Source organism: Pseudorca crassidens, chromosome 7 (assembly GCF_039906515.1).
Source record: "Pseudorca crassidens isolate mPseCra1 chromosome 7, mPseCra1.hap1, whole genome shotgun sequence".
Classification (NCBI taxonomy): Eukaryota; Metazoa; Chordata; class Mammalia; order Artiodactyla; family Delphinidae; genus Pseudorca; species Pseudorca crassidens.
In genome coordinates, this window is record NC_090302.1 from 51,246,547 (window position 1) to 51,260,908 (window position 14,362).

The window sequence follows — 14,362 nt, forward strand, 5'->3', positions numbered from 1 at the left end:
AGCCAGGAGGCAAGTTTGTATGTCATTACAACAGAGCCTTGTGTTAGGCCTGGTGCATAATTAGATGTGAAGAATTACAAATGGTCCTCTCTTTACAAGATCTTTCAGCACCATGTCTGCACTTAAGCCATTATTTTTATTTTAATCTAATGATTTTGCCTCTCTCTCTCTCTCCCTCTCCCTCCTTCCACACTCTCTCTTATTTAATAACAACAATGAAAGAAACCAAGGAAGTTCGGAGATTTGCGGCTTTAAAAAGACTGGATCCCGAAAAGATTTTCACAAGACGCTTCAGAAACAGATGTTTGAGTCAGAAACCTTGGAATGCAGTGAACCCAGCTCTCAGGTATTTCCTATCAACAAACACGGTTGCCAGGTTACTGGACGTTCTTCCATGGCATGCTGTCGATCTTTTTTTAAACTAATAAAAAGGCTAGACTCATAGAATATTGGAATAGGAGGAATTCTACCATTTGAGTCAGTGATATTTTTTTTCAAACTTGTTTGTAACTATAGACATTGGTGTTCAAATGAAAATAGATAAAAGTGGAGGGGCTCTAACTGGGGAGGGGGGGAATTGGGCCCATCCCTATAATGATTCCTGCAGAGACTCAGAGGTGTCCCCAGGCCTAAGGCAGGCTGCAGCATGATTGGAAGCTCCACACTGAGGCAGACTGTCTATCACATACCAACTCTATAACCTCAGACAGGATAACTCAACTCTCTGGGCTTCAGTTTCCTCTCCTGGAAAACAAGGATGATAAAAGTACCCAACTCATGAAGTTGTTTGAGTATTAAATGCGTTAATGTGTGTAAAGCATTTAAGACAATGCCAGCTCACACTTTGCACCCTATAAAAGTTGGCTACTGCTGCTGCTGTTGTTATTATTATTATTACTATTACAGAGTAGTTACAGTTTAAAAGTCAGTGCTCTATACACCTGTGTTCATAGAGCATTATTCACAGTAGCCAAAAGGTGGAAACAGCCCAGTGTCCATGGGCAGATGAATGGATAAACTAAATGTGGCATATACATACAATAGAATACTATTCAGCCTTAAAAAGGGGGGAAATTCTGACACATACTACAACGTGGGGATGAACCTTGAAGACATTATGCTGAGTGAAATAAGCCAGTTACAAAAGAACCAATACTGTATGATTCCATTTATATGAGGTACCTATAGTAGTCAGATTCATAGATATATAAAGGTAAAACGGTGGTTGCCAGGGGCTGGGGAGGGGTGGGAATGAGGAGTTATAGTTTAATGGGTATAGAGTTTCAGTTTTACAGAATGAAAAGAGTTCTGGAGACTGGTTGCACAACAATGTGAATGTGTGAATGCAATGAACATTACTGAGCTGTACATTAAAAAATGATGAAATGGTAAATTTTATGTTACATATATACTTGACACAATTTTAAAAAGATTCTAAAAAACCAGTGCTCTGGTCCAATCTGTCCATTTTATAGGTAAGAAAAATAAAACAGAGAGGAAGAAATGTGTCCAAGTTTTCACAGGACTTCTTCTAAACCGGTATAGTTTTCAGCTTCCAGGTGCCCTCATAACACAAGCATCTCGCCATGCTGAATATGACTAGAGGTTTTAAATAATACCTATTTTTCAAACTACAGTCAGGCTAACTACTTATCTCTGCAGAGGAATCCGCCATCAATTCCAGTGCTGAACCTGGTGGGCTTACTGAGGAACGGGATATCTGTATGCTGTCCTCTGTGGGAAATTTCAGGGGTTTTTCATTGGTAATTTTGACTAAATTCAGCTTTCATCATGTAGGTGACCACCTAAATTGTTCCTTGTATCAGTCAGACAGAAGAAACACTAGGTATTTCCACAGAAGAAATTTAACATAGGGAAATGGTTAAACACATTTTGGAGGACTGCGAGAACCAAAAAGGAAAATTGAAGTCATACAGAAATTGTAACTACAAGAAACAGCGTGCCACCCTAAGCCTGGGGTCTATGGCAGTGGTTCTCAAACCTAAGCTTCATCAGAACCCCCTGAAGGGCTTGTCGGAACACAGATGGCTGGGCCCCACTCCAGAGTTTCTGATTCACTGGGTCTGGAGTGGGGCTTGAGAATTTGCATTTCTTTTTTTTTCGGTACATGGGCCTCTCACTGTTGTGGCCTCTCCCGCTGCGGAGCACAGGCTCCGGATGTGCAGGCTCAACAGCCATGGCTCATGGGCCCAGCCGCTCTGCGGCATGTGGGATCTTCCCGGACCGGGGCACGAACCCGTGTCCCCTGCATCGGCAGGCGGACTCTCAACCACTGCGCCACCAGGAAAGCCCGAGAATTTGCATTTCTAAATAGCATTTCCCAGGAGTTGCTGATACTGCTGGTCCCAGGACCATGTTTGAGAACCATGGGTCTAGTGGGAGGAGCTTGGAGTTATCAGAACCTAGCAGCTCAGAAGAGGGGCCTCAGAGCTAGGACTCAAATATCTGAGGAGGGGGCGCAGCCTAGTCAGTGGTGTCGTCAGAGGAGAGACCTCACAGGGGCTGGGAGTCTGGACTTAGACCTCCTGGGAGAAGGAATTGCCCAGTTGGTGCTGATACCTCCAAGGAAGGTAAGATGAGGGCTGTTCTGGAAGTGCCAGAGAAACGGAAGACTAGGACCAATGGCCACAACCAAGGTGAGAGAAACTGCAGGCAGAGAGGAAAGGGTCAGTCCCTTCTCCCTCCCCCAGCCATCCAGTCTCCCTGGAGTACTCCCTGTTGGCAGAACCTAAAGGGAGAAGGAGCAAAGCAGAAATGTGATTTGCTGAGTTGCAGACCCAGCACCACAGAGCAGAGCAGAAAAGGGTAAATTCAAAAGGTGAGTGTCCAGCGCAGCCATAAAGCACACTCATTTCTTCAGCATACTAACACAGCACTCAAGTCATCAGCTGGGTTTCAGAGCCAAGTTATACAAGAGAGGTGTGGTTTTAAGTATCAGACTAATACTCATCATGGAGAGAGGCTCAGTCCAGCAACATCCTCCCTTTCGATCATTTGTTTTAAATTTATTTATTTTTGTCTGCGTTGGGTCTTCGTTGCTGCGCACGGGCTTTCTCCATTTGCGGTGAGCGGGGCTACTCTTCGTTGCGGTGCACGGGCTTCTCATTGCAGTGGCTTCTCTTGTTGTGGAGCACGGGCTCTAGGCGCGCGGGCTTCAGTAGTTGTGGCACAGTAGTTGTGGCTCACGGGCTCTAGAGCACAGGCTCAGTAGTTGTGGCACACAGGCTTAGTTGCTCCGCGACATGTGGGATCTTCCCGGACCAGGGATCGAACCTGTGTCCCCTGCATTGGCAGGCAGATTCTTAACTGCTGCGCCACCAGGGAAGCCCTTTTCAATCATTTTTATGCACCTTATTGAGTGGAATTGCGAGGCCAAATGCCTGAATTTCATAAGTTATATATATATATGATGTGAATCCATGATACACATAATATTTCATAAAAATTATATTATATACAATATTGTATAATTTCCTTTTTTATTAACAAGACAATATACTATGATCATCTTTCTCTTCCAATGGCAGCACATTCTTCTGTTTTTTAATGGCTGCCTAATGTTCCACTGTATGAGAGTTCCAAAATCTCTTAATCTGAAAAGTTTCTTTTTGAGGGGGTCATTTAGGTTGTTTCTCTTATTTTGTTATTACAAAGTTCCAGAGATACTCTTGTCCTCACATCTTTGCTCACTTGTCCAGCTGTGGCCTTAGAATAAATTCTGAAGATAGATAAAGACATCAATAGCTATCTATCTATCTCTCCGTCTACATCTTTACATCCTTTTAAAGAGTGTTGGGAAATCCAATTCAGTTTCCCAAGCATCTTACAAATTCTAAGATGAACAAAAGTATTAATAATTAAAGTATTACCATTGATTATTGTTAACACATTCAGTTTAGATACAATTTATGATCTAGGGGAGTAACACTTTTATGAGGTAGACAGATGTCACCAAAAATATGTATTATGGAGATATTGTACAGTAGTATGTCCATTAATAGTACTTTGAGAATAACATTTTACTGTAAATTTTACAGGTGTTTATAACAGATCCATCTATTATTCTTACAACATATTCTTGATTATGATTGTATGTTTTTTGCTAAGTCTGTAGTTAGGTATCCATTTCCCAATTTCCAGGACATTTATAGTGGAATGAAGTGGCCGCTTTGTGACTGAAATAAGACAGTTTTTTTCAAACACACTGCAGCTGAGTGAATACTGCTGGAATAGCAAACACTCTTTTTTTTTTTTTTCCTGGTGTTTATTCCTGTAACTGTTTACTACAGTCCTGTAGGAAAGTATTCCCATGCCCACATCTCTGTCTTCGGAAACATACTATTCAGCTTTGGAGTTTATATAAAATTTAATTTGGAAGGCTTCTCACAGATCGTCTCATTTTCCAGTTTCGAAAGCCAAGCTCTGGAGTTGGGATTAGGATGAGGTCCCTTTATTCCCCAGTCCAGTCTCTGCTTTTTTTAAACACCTTATTCCAGTTCTGTTCTGGTTGAGCACAAGACATGAGTAGGGTTCATAAGAGGTTTGGCTCCCAATCTCCAGAAAAGAACATGCCCCAAACTAACAGCAATACAGAACTGTTTTCAAACTTTCCCTCAAGAACAGGTGTATCTACATCTGATGAGTTAATTACCTGCTTCCAGGCAGGAAGGATACATTTAATTTTAGGATACCCAGTCCAGGAAGCTATGATGTGATTCTTGTCAGAAATTCTTTGAGGTCCAACTCTGCAATCTCACATTGGAGCAGTCTTGAGACATTCCAGACCCTTTAGTTCTCATTTTAGACCCACGATCTCTCTCACCAAGACACGTCTTTTTTCACAGGCAGGCCCCTGCCACTTGAACGTGCTGTGCGATGTATCTGGGAAAGGCCCCATCACTGCCTGTGACTTTGACCTCCGCAGCCTGCAGCCTGATTTGCGGCTGAAAAACCTCGTGCAACAAGTGAGTGCCGAGGACTTTGAGAAGCAGAATGAGGAGGCCCGGAGGACCAATCGGCAGGCGGAGCTCTTTGCCCTTTACCCGTCAGTGGATGAGGTGGGTGTGACCATCTTTATGCTGGAGAATTTCAGTGAAGACACAGGGAGCCTCCAGGAAAATATTATTGTTTGTCATTACTGTATAGTAATGTCAGGATGCTTACTTCTGTGATTTCTGGGCTGTTCTTTAACTAAGGCAAGCCTGTGTAACAGCAGAGCAAATTATTGATCAATCATACAGACGAGGTTCCTTAATAACAACTAGGATTTTCATAGCGCTTTACAAAACACTTTCACTGATACTGTCTCATTTAATCCTCAAAACATTCCAAGGGTCTACATGCAGTCAGCCCACTCAGCCAGTCAAACCATTGAGTTACTTGAAGGTGTGTTTTGCGGCTAATCTATCAATACATGTATTACTTAATCCTTGATGCTCGTTAGTGCTTTGTTAAGATTTTCTGGTTTTTGTTGGATGGTCTCTGTGAACAACCAGAGAGACCTGCTGTGAAAACATTCCAGTCGAAAATAATCATAGCCGTGTTCCCAATGCATAGAACACCCAGATCTTGATTGTCTACTCTGTATAGTGGAGCTGACCTGAAACAACTCGATTTAGGCTTTGCCTGTGGTCGCTCCTGGGGGCACTTTGGATGGGATGGCAGATGACCGTTATTCAGGCCCGTTCAGGCTCCTTTATAAGAGGCTCATAGTCTCCCGTTCTGCATGTCAGAATATCTTCATTTCTGCGTCTTGCCAGAAACGGATTACCACAGTATATCTTTGCTGTCCAAATTTTATTAAAAGCTGAGTTGCGAGAAATAAGATTTAGGGAAATTTTGCATAAAAGATATGCCATCCTTCCATGCCTCTATGTATTTGAAATGAGATCTTAGGATCAATCAAAACCATCAGGGAGCCTCATTCTCACACCTTGTGAATCCCCCACCCCTGTGTATTGTTTGCTTATTTGCCCTTCGATGAGCTTACTAGTAGTCAGCAAAAAAAGACAATACGGGAAACAGCAGTTATTTGATATGATATGTCCACTGTGCAAATATTATTGAGGATATTGACCTACTCATCATGCAGCACCTGCCTCAAAGAGGATCTAAAAAAAATGGTCCCTCAAGCCTTCAGACAAAGAAGAATTATGCTCCCACTGAGAAAACGTGTATGCTTAGAGATTGTCACATCTTGTAATCAGCTCCACAGAATTCGTTACTTGGAGTCAAATTTCTGTTCACCTCTACTAAATCTGGTGGCTTACTTATTGGTGTCCTGAATTTACTTCAGCTTTCTTTTTTTCTCATCCTTATTTTCCAACCACCTTGGTTTTCTCGTCTATTTATTTTATTTGCAATGGCCTCAGATCCTTTTTTTTAATTGTCAGGGGCCTCGAATCCTCTTCTGAATGAGGCAGATTAAAAATAAATATGAATTATGTGGGCAGTGTTATCATCTCCATATTCAGATTACAAAGTAAGAATCAGAGAGGTTAAATAACTTGTTCAAGATACAGCAGGTAAATTGAATTATAGAATGGGGAATCCAAACCCATTAACTCCAAATTTTATGTTTAACTGTTTATTTATCTATATATGGCTACCTGGTATATTAGCACACCTAATGGAAATCCAAAGATGACATAAACAATCACATCTTGTAACTTTTCAGTTTCCATCTACAGCTTTAAAACTTCTTACCAACTTTGTCAAAAAATATTATATCTGACTGATATGACCTTCACTTGCATTCTTCTTCCTCCCAATTCCATGCTGGAGGTGCCAAAAGGTAATAAAGATCCCAAATGGACACCAGTAGAGAGAAAACAGTTAAAGGGTGAGGAGAAGACTTCCAGTGAGACATCAGCTCATTAAAGTCTCCTTCATGAGATTAAATGGGAGGATATCCAGGCTTGATTACAAGGATGAATCATAGACTATTTTGAAGGAATTTTGTTTTATGGTCTTTAAACAATGCAGAAACTCAATTGAGACTAAAAGTTATGATCTAGCAGATGTCCTAATGGGGCCTGCCATACTAAGTGGAGAGAATGCTTTGTGATTGTGTATAGGTTATTTGGAAATTGCTAAGTCTAAAGTGTTAGAGGGCTTCTATACCAGCCCTTTAATGTGTTGCAGTTGTACACACAGAAATTGCATCTGTTCTTGTAACTTGTACTTTCTCCAGAGAAAGTCCTGTAGAAAAAAGGGTAACTTTCTGGCCTACCATGAAATGATTACAAGTGCTGAATTTTTTGACACCACATTAGTGAAATTATTTTATATTATTATCACTTTATTTCCCGATGAAACAAAGTTGGAAGAGAGGTGAACTCTTACATCCAAATTATGACTGAGTATACAGGGGAGGCAAAAGTAGAATTCAACCACCAAGCTTCTATGAGGTGAGTTTTTTCCCTGATTCACTCTGATTCTGTAAAAGGCATCCTATGTGTTGATCAATAAGAAGGGTGCCACTATACTCCAAATCGTAGAGGAGTTTGCATTGGACTCTTTTGGTTGCAAGTAATGGGACCCAAGTAAAAACCAATTTTGGAAAAAAGGTAGGGACTTATTGGCTCACATAATGAAATCACAAGTAGGCAGATGTAGAGTTGGCCTCAGGATCCTTGGGTCAGCTGATGGAAGAGCATCATCTCTCATATATCCCTTTCTCTCTTATGATCTCTCTCTCTCTCTCTCTCTGCCTTTCTCCCTCTCTCTCTTTCTCTCTCTCTCTCGCTGTAAATATCTGTTTCCTCCCAGGAAGAGGAAAACAACGGGTATCCAGTACAACTTCACATTTCCTCTTCTGCTTTATTGGCAATTCATTCTCATTTCAGATAACCGTAAAGGTGCAAGAAATTCATATAGATTAGAGTTAGGAAACATATGAATATGTAGACTTTGTTTGGAACCTGAATTAACAAACTAACTGTAAAAAACACTGAGACAGCTGGGGAAGTTTGGAACTGACTACGTATTTCGTGACAATAGGAAATTATTTTTAATTTTTAAAAAGTAATAATAGTATTATGGTACGTGTTTTTAAAAAGTCCTTATCTTTTAGAGATCTGTACTGAAATATTCACAGATGAAAATATATGATAGGTGGGGCCTTGCTTCTAAGCTTCCAACACTGAATGGGGTAGTAAGATAGTAAGAGGGAGTATAGATGAAACCAAGTTGCCCATGAGTCGAAATTGTTAAAGCTAGGTGATAGGTAAATGTGGTTTGTTACGTTCTTCTCTCTACCTTTGTATATGTTTACAATTTTCCAAGTGAAAAGCTTTTTAAAAAGGATCCCAAAGTTCTGAATCCAGACCAAAGGGAGTCTTGGAAACCCATGAATGTCTTTACGGTGAGGTTGTTTTCCAATAAGGGGCCCCTTCCCTTTCAGATGTGTCTGTTCTGATCACCCTGAAAATTCTGTTCTGATGCCTACACTGAGCTGAAGTCTCTCAACTTCAGCTCAGTGTAAGCATCAGAACAGAATTTTAAAATTCTTCTGGTTGTTGTGGGGTATTTGGGATATCATTTATAGCCCAGGAAAATACAATTAGACATGGCTCTATTCGTTGTACCCTTGTGAGCTGCAGACCACTCATCAGAGTTTGTATAGCTTACTACAAGAGCAAGAATTAAAGTTCTCAGGGAAACTGGCACTGTTGATCTTTGCATGCATGACTATACTTAAGATACTGTGATAGTTCACATTTGAATGTTAAAAGTTACAACAGGAACTTGATACTTCCCTTTAAGTCCCTTGGTCCCTATGTAGTAAAATAGACAGACGTATCTCTTAAATTTGTCATTACTAAGCTTCTCTATACTTAGAACTTTAGCAAGTTCTAGCTGGACACGTCTATTTAGAACCTACAAATTCAACCCCAAATCTCTGTCATCTGTTTAAGAAAACAGTAAACCGAGAAAGACACTGTATTATAGTTTTAATGGTTTATAGCCTCAGGTGAACTGTTCTGACTCAGATCTCAAATCTGAAACTCACATATTTACTAGTAAAGCCTTTGGCAGGAGAAATATTCTGTGTCCTTAGAACCGGCCAAAAAAAAAAAAGTCAACAATAGGTGTAAGATTTTGCATTGCCATCTGGTGGATGTTACTAAGCCATATCCATGTTCACATTTCCTTCCTTCCTCCCTCGATCTCTTTGTCTTAAATGCTTGGCTTTCTGAAAGGAGAAAATGTTGGCTGTAAATGCTGACTTTGAAGCATAGGGGCTGGGTAATAAACTGTCTTGTAAAAGTCAATGTGTTATTCTGCAATTAGAAATAAAGCAAATGCAAGCTGTCTTGCATGGTGGCTAGCAGCCTTCCCTTCCCCGAGTTAACTTCAACTGGAACTCTTCATGGGAATTCACTACTGATTTCTTTTACAATGTGATTAACAATAGGAGGATGCTGTGGAAATACGTCCGGTACCAGACTGTCCTAAGGAACATCTGGGCAACAGAATATTGGTCAAGTTGCTGACCCTGAAGTAAGTATGAGCAGACACTAATCACTACATTGAGATCTGTCTTGCCTTTCAAATACAGACTGTGTCTTTACCCTCAGAGCTTGAATCGGGGAGGACCCCCAGCACACTTTTAACAGTGCCCTGTGAGGTAGTAGAAAGAGCAGAGTTTGAAGTCAGCTAGTCCCAGATTCTAATCCTGCCAAGCCTTTGACAGTCATTCTTCTATGACAGGGAAGGCAAAACACTAAGGTTAGGCACGTAGGTAATTAATTGAGTGAAGTGGCCTACATTAAGAAAAATAACAGTAAAAGCCACTGGCGTGTTGGAGTCCGCTCTAACTCCTGAGAGCTGATTGCATACTTCTCTTCCCAACTCTTTATTCAGTGAAGTCACGTTGGTAGCTTGAAATTGGCCATGGTGAAAATATTTACAACACTGAACTCAGAAAATGCTACAAATTAGAGCCTTTTTTTTTTTTTTTTTAGAGGCTTGTTTGTTAAACATTTACCAGCACACCACTGTTAAAACACAATGAAAAATGCAACTAAAATTCAGTCTCAGTGCCAGTGGACAATATAGAGTAGTGGGGACTGCAGCAAACTATCTCAACGGGGCACCCACTACTAACTAGGGCCAATTCTTGCCATCCAAGTAAACAAGCCCATTTTGGTCAATTGTCTGATTTTTTTTTTTAAGAGAAGCTAGAAATCCAGATTTTTCTGCATAATTTCCTGACTTCTTAACTATTTTCTCATTTCCTTCTTAAGTACCACACATTTCAAAAAGAACATGTCTGAAATCTGGATTCATCTCATGGGCCGCATTTGCTTTAAAGCAATTGTTTCCATATTTTTTGATTGTATTTAGAAGTCACACATCCTCTGCATGTGTGTATTCATTTTGTACTTGTTTATTAAATGTTATATATATTATAAAACATACATAAATGAGGCATTTTGAAGGATGAACTCAATAAATAAAAATAAATGATAGTATTTTCTTCCTGCATGCCAGTGGGTTGTCTTGCCTACCCCCTGGAGTGCTTGCCTGCCTCCCTTTCCTCTTTGCAGACTGCTGCTTTAGAGAATTAGTTCTTCCCCTTCTTCCTAGGCTCTTTTGAAGATATTAAGTTGTGAATGCTCTACCAAGGCAAAAGTTCATAAGCATAACATTTTTTCATACCCTATTAGGAAGGTCATCCATCTCTTGACGTCAATTCATGGACCCCTTAGGCAGCACCTGGTTTGCAATTAGAGCCTTTGGATTCTGGATTCAAGACTATGTTTCAGCCCTGGGGACGTCTCTGGGATTTTGAGTTCTTGTAATTGAAGTAGTGAGACCAGATCTCAAAGTTCCCATGTGCCAGAAATTTCTGATTCTGTTGCGGAGCCTCCCGAATTCTCTGCTCAGAACACAAGCCAGCATGACTGCTTACACAGGTGTGGAGATCTCTTGATGTTGTAACACCCTCCTTAAGCCAGTTTTACCAGTAGGATGGGGGGAGGAGTTCAGACGTTTTGTCCTGTACTCGGAGATGAGCAGCCAATAAGTGAGCTCTGTATCAAGCAACGGGTACGGAAAGGCAAACTCTAGCCCTTGCGAGCTGACCCGGAAGGGGGAACCTCCTAGCCCTTCAGCAGGAGGACTGAGTGGAAGTGGCTGATCGGTCCCCCTCTGCATTCATTGTTCAGGAAATCCACCCTATTGTCTGAGGCACTCACCCACCCACCACAGGAAGCTCATCCGACACAGCAACTATGCCCTTTGGGATTGGAGGAATTCTTCCCTGTGATGCATGACACTAAGTCTCCTAGATGTTTTCCATAAATAAATGGTAGCTCTTCTCACAGGTGGGAACACATGGTCACTAAGATAGTCATGTAATTTTATTAAAAAAACAAATTGAGTCACTTGGATTTCTCTTGATGAAAATTGTGAAGTGTAGTTTCTAGTTATTTTTCCCCAAAACTGCCAAAGCAGAAATTAAGTAGAATCGCAGTGTTTGCTCAACGTATACTTGACCTACTCCACCAGTATCTTAAATAGTATTCATACCAACATATGCCTGCAATAGGGGAGATGAACCAAAGAGATCATCCTGTCTTTCACTACTTTAAATAAACTGGATAAAAGAAAGCAAGTTCTTATAGGTAAACCTAGAATGTTTAAATATGAACAGTAAAAATTTAATGATAATGTTAAATTTTATTTGTGGTGAAATATGCATAATGTAAAATTTGCCATCACAACCATTTTGAGTGGTGTTTCAGTGGCATTAAGTACATTCACACTGGTGTACACCTATCACCACCATCCATCTCCAGAACTCTTTTCACCTTCCCAAATTGAAATTTTGTACCCACTAAACAATAATTCCCATTTCTCTCTCCCACCATTCCCTCATAAAAGTGGAATTATATAATGCGTGTCCTCTTGTGACTGGTTTATTTCACTTACACAGTGTCTTCAACATTTTTCCATATGGTAGGATGTGTCAGAATTTCCTTTCTTTTCAAGACTGAATAATATGCCATTGTATGCCTATACCACATTCTATTGATCCATTCATCCCTTGATGGACACCTGAGTTTGCTTCCACCTTCTGGCTACTGTGGATAATGGTGTTCCTTGACATTGTTTATAAAGCATATTCACACACATTATCTTTCACAATGCTTACAACAGTCCTAGGAAATGGGAAGAGCAGATGTCCTTTCATCATGTTACAGATAAATAAATGCAACTGGGAAAAGTAAGATCCCAGAGTTAGCAGGCAGTGGGAGAGGGAACAGAGCCCAGGTCTGTCTGACTCAGTGCCCTCCTTTGCCATCATGCCTTACTGCCTCATTTCCAAAAGTGCCATTTGACCGACTCACTCTTGTCTGTGGTTACCTCTGCCCAAATATTCTTCTTCAAAAGTCCTCTTTTTACACAAAGCTATCCAGTGATAAGGCCATCCTCTCACATATGCCTTGAAACAAAATTTGACCTAATTTACCTGACTTCTGCCATAACGGTGATCCAGGACCTGACTACTAGGGCTCTTAGCGGCAGTATCATGGATTGTTAACCTGGGAAGTTTGGAAGGTGAACATCTCTGCTCCATGTGCATCCTATAACGTGTGGCAGGATTATGCTTTGGGGATGCCCTCTCTTCAAACCCACCATTTCTGGGGGAATTGGCAATTAGGGCCGTATTTCCAGCTCTCATTGGATCCACACACCTCGGTGTTTATCAGCAGTGCTCAATCCCCTCCCTCCACCTGAGGTCAGCAGCTGCCCTGGCAGTGGAGTTAGGAAGGGCCAGATATTCACACACATCATAACCTAACCTAAAGAAAAGCAACTGAACTTTTTTTTTTGTACTAGCTGAAAAGCCCCAGCCCTTAAAATTGAATAATAGAGCTTTCTAGTCTAGCAGTAATCTGTAAACTATAAACAAGACCTTTAGCTAAGACAGAGACTCAATCCTCTGAGAACACAGCAGCTACAGTGGTAAGAAGCGCCGTACTGGATCAGACCAAGGATCTGTTCCACCCGCTCTCTGTTGCAGGGTCACCAGCAAGCACTTTTGGGGAGAACGTACCATCCACCATGATCTCAAATGATTAGGAATTTTCCATGAACCTCCCATATTTCTCCATTAACATTCCAGTGTGATTCTCACATGCATAGAGCTACCCAAATACTTCTGAAAACAACTTACATTTTTAACCAGATTATGTATCCAGGCACTTTCAGAAAATTCAGAATTATCTAAGTTAAAACTATATGTTTTTCTCTCTTTCTCTGACAGGTTTGAGATTGAAATTGAGCCTCTGTTTGCCAGCATTGCCCTCTACGATGTTAAAGAAAGGAAAAAGGTAAGACAGCAAAAAATAGCCCAACCCTGAGGGCATTGCATGTTGTTCGTTGTCTTGGGGTTCATGTTTTTAAATCTCACTTCTATGTAGGAAAACCACATCAGATTTGAAAGCAAATGACCTTTGATATGTCCAGTTCTGTTGCCTTTGCAGTTTTTAAAGAAGTGACCTGGGAATTTATGTTCTTTGAAGAACCTTTACGAGAAAGTCGGCTGGAGGTGGTAGCCTGGCTGAGATAGAGAAGTGAAATAGTGACATATGGGGTTACACATAAAACAAAGCAATGTAAACATGGCTATAACAAGCCCAGTGCATGTAATGTTTCCTCAGTTGGGGAGTTTTTTGCATTGTGAGACAGGCTTATCATGAATGGAAGGCATCTTGTGCAATGAAAGTCTAAATTTGCCATCAGGTAGAGACCTCACCAAGTATATTGTGCTTTTAATTGAAAAGATTTCTCCATGAATGTCTTCATGTTTTGTCGTTTTGTAACTCCTAGAGGAGGGCACAAATAGCAAAACCAGAGGAGACGTTTCTGCCCCTCTACCCATAACCATTCAGTAGCTAAGGAAGTGTGTATATTTTGAATAAATATTAATGGTCACTAAGATTTGTATTGATCAGGGCAGGTAAACGGCTAAAACAAGAAGACCTCCCCCACACACATTCAGTGGTTTAAAGCTGAATGGTTTAATGGTTTAAGTGGTTTAAATGGTTTACAGTGGTTTAAAGCTCAGATTTGCACAGGCAGAATCACCCGGAGGGCTTGTTAAAAGAGACGGTGGGCCCACCCCCAGAGTTTCTGATTCAGTAAATCTGGATGGGGCCTAAGAATTTGCATTTCGAACAGGTCCCCAGGTGATGCTGAAGCTGCTGGTCAGGGGGCCACATATGGAGAACCCTTGGCTAGAAGAAGGAGGATTTTCTGCCTTTGTCTCTTAACAATCCAGAGTAGGGAGGTGCGGGGTCAACAGTGGTCTCCTCCACTCAGGCAT

At 41.0% G+C, this 14,362-nt stretch overlaps 1 protein-coding gene across 1 annotated transcript in view; it reads left to right on the forward strand.

Annotated features, from left to right (window-relative positions):
• Positions 1-14,362, forward strand: part of DOCK8 (dedicator of cytokinesis 8) — a 221,854-nt gene that overhangs the window by 83,583 nt on the left and 123,909 nt on the right. The window contains exons 5-8 of the mRNA XM_067744237.1: positions 223-346; positions 4,866-5,078; positions 9,440-9,525; positions 13,301-13,367. Coding sequence (XP_067600338.1) covers positions 223-346; positions 4,866-5,078; positions 9,440-9,525; positions 13,301-13,367 — 490 coding nt within the window. The remainder of the gene's footprint in view (positions 1-222; positions 347-4,865; positions 5,079-9,439; positions 9,526-13,300; positions 13,368-14,362) is intronic.